At 35.4% G+C, this 9,397-nt stretch overlaps 1 protein-coding gene across 1 annotated transcript; it reads left to right on the forward strand.

Moving 5' to 3' along the window:
- Nucleotides 1-1,224: 1,224 nt before the first annotated feature.
- On the forward strand, nt 1,225-9,346 carry LOC127159462 (mucin-2). Its single transcript, XM_051102273.1, has 8 exons — nt 1,225-1,431; nt 1,625-1,699; nt 1,811-1,882; nt 1,975-2,112; nt 2,431-2,493; nt 3,335-3,409; nt 7,718-8,720; nt 8,938-9,346. Exons 1-8 carry the CDS (start codon nt 1,368-1,370, stop codon nt 9,344-9,346), a joined length of 1,899 nt encoding a protein of 632 aa, XP_050958230.1. The 5' UTR covers nt 1,225-1,367.
- Nucleotides 9,347-9,397: the final 51 nt, after the last annotated feature.

Here is a 9,397-nt window from a genome sequence, read left to right on the forward strand (position 1 = left end):
CTGCATATTTCAGCAAATTATTCATACTAACATATTTTTACATTTAATTATTTTCTTTAATTATAAGGGGTTATAATGGAAGTTATACTAATATGATGAATTTGACCAGAAGTCTGATTATTTTTGGTTACAATTTAAAAATTATGCAAATGACTTTATATCTGAAATGTATTTAAAGAGGCAGAATTAGCTGAAATAAGTTCTTTTTTTCAGGGTTTTTCCTCTTCCTGTATTACTGCCACATTCACAATGACGTTGCGGGTCATTTCTCTGACTATCCAGAAAGCACCGACTCCAACACAAGCATCGCTTAATACAGCATTCATACTGTGGAAAATTTTTAGATCTAGCATAATTAAGACAGAAGGCTTTCTTTATCTCAGACTTTCTTAGACTGATTTCTGAACATACATACAGTTGTTGTTAAGGGGAAACTGTATATTTTCACCAAAATTTAGCTCAAAAACAACACAAAGACAAATGTCACTACTGAACGAGAAAGATGCATGCACATAAAATTATCATCCAAAAAGGATTGATTTTGGTAAAATAACTCCAAACAAATGAAAATCAGTACTGAAACTGTCTATAATTGTGGAAAGACTGAATATGTTACGACCTGATATTACTGATGTCCTATAAATTGTTATAATCATCATTCTGTCCACTATGTGTGATCATGTGCGTGTCACAGAACCTCTTTACATATACATATACAAAACCAATTTACATATACAGGATGAAAGTATTATCCACACGCTGTACATATTTGCATAGTCATTTGATATAGCTAGTTAAAAAAATTCACACACATGGTTATGGCACATATTTATTATATGAAAACACAACATATAAAAACACTGTCAGAATCAGCTGATGATTTCTGCAGTATTTAATATGGTTATTGTAATGAAGCTAATTAAACGTTATTCTTCATTCTGATGGACTTGGCATTTTCTGTATGGGAATCTGATTATAAACGCTGCTAATCAATCTAAATATTGTCTAATAGCCTGTTATAAAGGTTATGCTATCACTGGCATTTTGTTGCTACTTTTATTTAAAATAAACAAAAAATTCTACATTCATATTGTTGTCTGTGAATAAAAAAGACTTGACAAATGTAAAAGGTAAAGCCACAAAAACATGATTTGCATGTTTCATCAGAACTGTGTGTCATTGTTAAGCGGCTCTGAGCTGTGGCTCATAATCGAACAGCTTCATATGTGGACGGATCAAATTCTCTCAACTCTTGGACTGTGGAATTTAGCTCAGAAATATAAGAAAATTATTAAAGATTTATTTCCAAAGCCTGTATAAAACAAGATATAATATGTGTCCCTAACAAGTCGCAGTCTTTGGGAATTATGTCTCGACAAAAGCAGAATTTGCTGTGGCTGTTGATCATCTGTTGTTCTACGTGCCAGATAAGTATGTTTTTTTTGGGGAAAAAAAGAATTATTAACTTAAAGATTAGACATTTAAATATTTAATGTAATTTCAATGTAGACAAAAAATAACATGATTTTAAAAAATGTGAATGTGTGTGAATGTAACTAATATACAGTGTTATACCATGTCATACATCACTATATAATAGTGTAATCATGTTGTGTTTGTGCAGCCTCAGAAAAACTGATAATCCAAGTCGAATCGACAGATGAATGTTTCTGGAACGAAAGTAACTCACCATATCCAGGTAGATGTGAAATATACTGCTAACATGACTGTGCGATACTGCATATGTATAATCTGAAAGCACCGGTGACAGATGACAGACTTATTGAGTTCATTTCTGTTTTTCTTTCAGATATAAAATGGAAATGTCTGACAGCTCATGAACCAATAGGTCAGACTGTCAGACTAAATATCTCTTCTCTTGGTAAAACCTGCTTATATTTTATTTCTAAACCAAGTTCAAAGCTCTTTAAATAGTATTTCTTCAACAAACGTACATGTTCTCTGTGGTTATAGGACAATGCAGATCATACAGTTTCAACATAACAAAACAGGCGGAGCAATATGAATTAAGAATGAATGACCTGGTTGAAGGCATAAAACTATGGTTATTTACAAATGATAATTGTCTGTCAGCAGTTCTGAATTCATCAGGTGCGTGCCGTTCTACAATAGAGTGTTAATGTTGAAGATTGTGTTTTTGTGTCCTTTTTAGTGCACAACAACCCGTATATGACATAAGACATATATGACAACACCAAATGACAACAAATCTGTCCACAATGACTGTAACACACTTGAGACTGCAATTATTAACAAAACAAGCTCTTTAAATGCAGTCTGTATGTTCATTGTTCTGTAAGCTCTGTAATGAGTTCCTGAGAAAGAGCAGATCATGGTACAAACACAGACTATTTTACATGAGTTATATTTAGTAAATATGGTAATCATGACGTTTCTTCCCTTCTATAGAAATTGAGACTTGTCAGGCACAGGGTGGCATAATGAGCATCAGCAACATAAATCTACAGACAGGTAAGATAATAAAATATTTATCCACTGTTATATTGTTTATAATCTGTCTTCAAATTATGGCAGAACAGTTGGAGGGAATGAAGAAATTCTGAAAATACTGAACACAGAAGTCTTTAATAAAAGACTAGTTTATGTTAGTATCTAGACCAGCATTTCTGAACAGGGTCAGAGAGGTTTGTTCAAGTAAATTTTTCACTAAACATTCAAGTCAAAGCAAACTGAAACTTGTAACCTCTTGCATAAGAATATAATAGGGCCAGCATAAACACTTGCATTTTTATTTTTTTTCTAGTACAAATATTACAATACAAAATTTACTTATGAGAGCCAACTGACACAAGATATTGTATGCTGCTGTATATGTATCAGAATTTAAGCTTTATGCTTAAAACAATAAAAATATACCAAAAAGGTTAGAAATATGAACTTAAAGTTCTCTTTAAGTTCATATTACAATTGTGATTCACTTCAGTTAAACAAGGAATAGGCGTAAGACCAGTCATAATTCTGGTTTAAAATGCCTAAAATAGCATTATCCACTGTCAGGTGTTTTAAGTAATACAATTATCTCACTAAATTTTAATACATTTTTCTAAAGCAATTGATTTTAAACTTCTAAATGTTCTACAAATTAAATCCTAAAATCCATAAGGTGTAAGTGTCGGCTATTATTTGTTATGAGGTTGCAAATTGCAGGCTACGCTTTTATCAAACAACCAGTTTTACCTGTCATTTGCATTTTATTCCTCTATTGGTCTGTTATTACTATTCAGTGCAGAACTTTTATTTTCCTATGCACAATTTCATATTATGTTGAATTGTGTTGTCATGATCTTTTGAGGATGTCAGAACATCGGTCCTGTTGATCCTGAAGAGAAATGTAGAAACGCCCAATATAACAATGATATATGCAGTGGTAAGTCTGTTATAAACTAAGTCTAGTTTTATAAACTGCTTTGCAGTAGTTGTTTCAGTTGCTTGTTTCACATGCATCAACATTTAATTTCTGAATTAAAAAAAATAAAAATAAATAGTACATGTGAACTGCCATATTTTTTTCTCTCCTCAAGTTGGGTAATGTTAGGCCTTTAACATAAAATGTACTTGTTTTAAAAAGCAATTCATTCATGATAGGTTAACACTGTTTACTGCTTTAAATGAGCATTTATTGAAAGCATGACACAAACAACATGACTGGACTGTCAATGGATCATTCTGTGTCTAATCAATCAAATTTGGTGAACTTCCCCAGCTGAAATTTTTTATTTTGTTAAAGGGGTCATTGGATGCCCATTTTCCATAAGTTGATATGATTCTTTAGGGTCTTAATGAAAACTCTATTATATACTTTGGTTAAAAATTCTCAGTGGTTGTGTAAAACAACAGCCTTTTTACCTTGCCAAAATTAGCTCTTCAAAAGTCGAGGCTGCTTTAAATGCAAATGAGCTCTGCTCGCCCCGCCCCTCTCTTCTCTCTGTGGAGTGACGAGCCTGTTTACTTTAGCCGTGTTTAGCAGCTAAACTTGCTGATTAGCACATTATTAGGAAGTAGGATCGCAAAGATTAATAAAAAACCTTATACTCACTTCTGCTGTAAGTGAAGCTGGATCACGAATGAACATAGACGGATATATGTAGATCGGGGAGGCGCATTCTCTTCACAAACAACTGCATCTTCAGCGGCTCAGATGTCGGGAGTAAATGACGACCACTATGTTCATAATTACATCCAGCAACACAACACCTCAATCGCTCAATCGGAGATATTCTTGTCTAACTTACATCCCTGCTCCAGCATCAAAACAAAGAGGGCGGAATGTTACAACTGATCTGAGGTAAAATGCTCATGTCAATCAACTATCGTGGGAGTGGCCTCTGTGGGTGTGACGCCACAACGACAGGCATCTGAGAACGGCTCGATTTAAAAAAGGGGATATTACTTTTACAGATTAATTAAAAACCACTGCATGGATTTTTATCATTATAGGGTAGATGTGTACATATACTGCCAACACAAATTAATATTCAAACAACATGTAAAAGTGAACTTAGCATCCGATGACCCCTTTAATATATTTCTGTAGAAATACAAACATAAATAGTGATGAAAGGCGAAAAATTCAACAAATACACTATTTTGTAGAGGGGGGATCAAAATAAAAAAAATTTCACCTGAGATTTGGACCTAATTTACAGGGCTGTAAAATGTCTTTGGAAAGCACAGATCATCTTAATTTTATTTTTACCCAGAGACTGGTAGGTCTGTTAGTAAAATCTGTTGATTTAAGCAATCTTTTTTTCATTACATGCCATTGGTGACCGTTAAAAAATGGCAAAAAGCACTTCTCATGTTTTTTGCCACAAATTTGCTTGCCTATAACTCAAGAATATAATTTATATATTCTGGTTCTTAATAAACTTTCCTTTTGATATCTTTATTTTGAAGGCCCTCAATGATTCAATCCCAGAGATAGGAAGAGCTTAATATGGCTCCATGAATAAACTGGACAGTTGTACACATTTTCACTGGTCAAAAACCAAATGTGGGTCACTTTACATACATCTGCTATTTTTTTCTTTTAAAAAGGAATATCTAGAACAAATAATGTTGAAATTAGAAATGTATCTCTTGATTTTCTATCAACACAATTACATAGAACATACCTGTCTTAAGTTGTCATCCCTGTAATATAAAAAGCGCACAAGATATATTAATATTCTTGTAGATTCTCATTTTTAATAAACTTTTCTTTTAAAATCCTAATCAGATCCATGTTTAAATTGTTACATTTTACCAGTTTCAGGGATTGAAAAACAAATCTGGTTCACTTTGCACTAGGGCGGCCTTTGAATAAAGATTTTTCTGCTTGACTTGCAGTCGCTCACGTTTATTAATAAGTCGTATTCTTTACAGATTCGAAAGATGTATTACTCTTACACTCTAAAAATGCTGGGGAAATGTTTTTAAATGTTTTAAACTTAAATGCTGGGCTCAGCCTGTTGGGTCATTTTATTGGGTTATTTTTTATATTTTTTAGATATAAAAGCTTTTAAAAACTTAAAAAAAAAAAAACTTTTTAAGTTGCTGGGTTGTTTTTAACGCTGGGTTATTTTTTCTACCAAACCGCCGGGTTAAGCCTGTCCTTGACGAAACAACCCAGCTGCTGAGTTACAGTCAGTCAGAGCGCGGGATTTTTGAGTCCTCTACAGGAGAGAGCGGTTCATAGCGCAGCTGTTTTTCACTTCTTCAGCAAAATAAAGGTTTGTATACATTTTATTTCATATATAAAGTCTTTACTGTGCTGTAAATTGTATTATTTTATGCAACGCAACATAAGGACAGGATGTCAGTCAGTTGTTTCGTGGGATGGAAACGTTGTTTGCCTTGCATAAAATAAATGGATTTTATTAGTTTTTTTATTTTGTCATTAAGTTTCATCTTAAAATATGTTCTCTAATGTCAGTACTGTTTGTTTATGGGCAGTTTTTGGAGTCAGTCATGGCATCTTTCAGCTGCGAGGCCTGAAAGCTGCCTGAAATGCGAGGCCGTGGTATGAAGTTCGCAGTTAACGTGGCAAACAGCAGCCCTTCACCGGCTCAGATTTCGGCAACGCACCAGCATGAGGATTAGCGCTATTTCAGTACAAAGCAATTACAGAGAATGGTTGAATACACTAAAATCAAAACTCTACTTTTAAATATTACATTTTTTATGTATAAAATGCTTGTTAAATGAGTTTAAATGTATGTATTATTGTAAGCTATGCTGTATTCACCCAAATAAATTCAATTTGTCTTGTATATTGTCCATGTGCTCTTGCTTAATAATAAATGTTCATCTTTTGATTACTGTTGCTTCAATTCTGTGTATTTTTATAAGTTCCAGTCCATTTTAAACCAGTAATATAATAATTTTTAAACAATATTTGTATATTTAAATATTTGTTTGGTAAATGACCCAGTATGTGTTCTGTCCAATATTTACCTAGCATTGGGTTGCCAAATAACCCAAATTGGGTTGCTTTCAACCCTGCATTTTTTAGAGTGTATCTGTACGACCAAAAATGGAGTATTTCAGTTACTATTTAGCTTTCATGCCGGTTTCACATTAGATGCGCAAGCAGAGCGGAGGTAGCGCAGAAGCTGTGCTTATGCAGAGCAGGAGCAGCATGCGCCCATTGTGTTTTCACACTGGCAGCATTTTCCGCACAGAGCTTATTTTTATCAAAATAAGCAGAAAATAGTACAAACTGTGCTAACATGATGTTTTGAACAAGTATTATTTAAACATTATTTTAAAAAAACATTATAAACTAAAGTATTGTGCCTTTTGCCCCATGCTGGTGAGACTTTTACAGTGTGATTGTGAAACACGAAAATCACTTAAGCACGGCAGCAAATATACACTTGGCTGCACCGTCTCTACATGTGCTGTGAATGCTGTTAACATGGCCACTGGAAAAAAAATGTGCACTGCTTACGTCCTGCTTGCAGTGCATTCACACGGGATGTTAGCACCAACGGCTCTCGTTTACTTTGAATGGAGTGACGTCAAGCACTACAGAGGTCCGTTGCGTCACGTAACTGGCATTGCTTGCGGCAGAAGTTGAAAATGTTTTCAAGTGGCAACACAGGTGTCAGCCAATCAGATCTCCAGAAAAGTAATGTGATTAGCTGTTGCCACTGTGACAAGCTTCAGCCACTCCCTCTGTCAAGCGTTGACGCCGACGCCCTGTGTGCATGTACCGTTACACATGCAGTGTGAAACGGGTGTCACACTCCGCACAGACACTTGCACAGCGCACATTTTTCTAGGTTAACATTAGATTGAGCAGCCATGTAAAGTTGGTACTTGCATATTTTAAATGATAAGCCATTTTTTAAGATTGATGAATGTTAGGCCAGTGTTTGGATGTCCTGCCCAATTCACTGTATTAGCAAATAGACCAGACATTTAATATTTTGTCTTTCATCACTATAAATGTTTCTCTTTCTACAGAAAAAATACTAACAAAATCAAAAATTCCAGCTGGGAACCTCTGGTTGAGTTGTCAAGAAATGACCCCAATAATAAATATGTGAACTGACAGACACACTTTAATGTTGAAAAATACTTAGTTTCTTGGAATATAAATACCTAACAAACATTAGTGTACTTTAATCTTTAAGAATGTTTCAGCTACTAAATACAATAAACTGTTCATTATTTACTTTTTCTATTGAAGGGAAAGAAGGAAACAGATACATTCTATGTTTAAATGAGAGTGAATGGATGTGTGTGACCTGCATTAATGGAAGACCAACCACCACTACAGCAATGTCACGCACCACAACTCACAATCCAACTACCCATTTTACAACACATATGACAACTCCAGAGCCAACTACAACTTTCACATTATATAAAACAACTCCAGAGCCAATTACAGGTTTCAAATCACATAAGACAACTGACAATCCAACTACCCATTTCACAACACATACGACAACTCGTGAGCCACCCACATTTTTCGCATCACATAAGTTAACTCACAGTGCAACAACCCATTTCACATCACAAACAACAACTCGTGAGTCAACTACAACTTTCACATTACATACGACAACTGACAATCCAACTACTCATTTCACAACACATATGACAACTGAGCTAACTACAAGTTTTACATCACATAAGACAACTGACAATCCAACAAACTATTTCACAGCACAAATGACAACTACAGAGCCAACTTCAACTTCCACATTACACACAATTCCTGAGCCAACTACAAATTCCACAACACATAAGATAACTCACAATCCAACTACCCATTTCACAACACAAATGACAACTCCAGAGCCAACTTCAACTTCCACATTACACATGACAACTCCTGAGCCAACTACAACTTCCATGTTACACACGACAACTCCCAAGTCAACTACAACTTTCACATTACACACGGCAACTCCAGAGTCAACTACAAATTCCATGTTACTCACGACAACTCCTGAGTCAACTACAACTTCCACATTACACACGACAACTCCTGAGCCAACTACAACTTCCACATTACACACGACAACTCCTGAGTCAACTACAACTTCCACATTACACACGACAACTCCTGAGTCAACTACAACTTCCACATTAGACACGACAACTCCTGAGTCAACTACAACTTCCACATTACACACGACAACTCCTGAGTCAACTACAACTTCCACATTACACGACAACACACGACAACTTACATAAGACAAGGCAAGTCAACTCCACTTCCACATTAGACATGACAACTTCTGAGTCAACTACAACTTCCACATTACACACAACTCCTGAGCCAACTACAAGTTTCACATTATCACACAACTCCTGAAGACAACTTCCACACAATCCAACTACCCATTTCACAATACAAATGACAACTCCAGAGCCAACTTCAACTTCCACATTACACAGGACAACTCCTGAGTCAACTACAACTTCCACATTACACATGACAACTCCTGAGTCAACTACAACTTCCACATTACACACGACAACTCCTGAGTCAACTACACCTTCCACATTAGACACGACAACTCCTGAGTCAACTACAACTTCCACATTCCTGAGTCAACTACAACTTCCACATTACACACGACAACTCCAGACAACTCCTGAGTCAACTACAACTTCCACATTACACACGACAACTCCAGAGCCAACTACAACTTCCACATTACACACGACAACTCCTGAGTCAACTACAACTTCCACATTACACACGACAACTCCAGAGCCAACTTCAACTTCCACATTACACAGGACAACTCCTGAGTCAACTACAACTTCCACATTAGTTACGACAACACATGACAACTCCTGAGTCAACTACAACTTCCACATTACACACGACAACTCCTGAGTCAACTACAAC

The sequence above is a fragment of the Labeo rohita genome, unplaced genomic scaffold (assembly GCF_022985175.1).
Source record: "Labeo rohita strain BAU-BD-2019 unplaced genomic scaffold, IGBB_LRoh.1.0 scaffold_2186, whole genome shotgun sequence".
NCBI lineage: Eukaryota > Metazoa > Chordata > Actinopteri > Cypriniformes > Cyprinidae > Labeo > Labeo rohita.

Coding starts and splice junctions, on each gene's coding strand:
- LOC127159462 (XM_051102273.1), top strand. CDS start 1,368: ATGTCTCGACAAAAGCAGAATTTGCTGTGGCTGTTGATCATCTGTTGT. Junction 1,432..1,624: donor TTGTTCTACGTGCCAGATAA/GTATGTTTTTTT, acceptor GTGTTTGTGCAG/CCTCAGAAAAACTGATAATC. Junction 8,721..8,937: donor ACATTACACGACAACACACG/ACAACTTACATA, acceptor CACATTACACAG/GACAACTCCTGAGTCAACTA.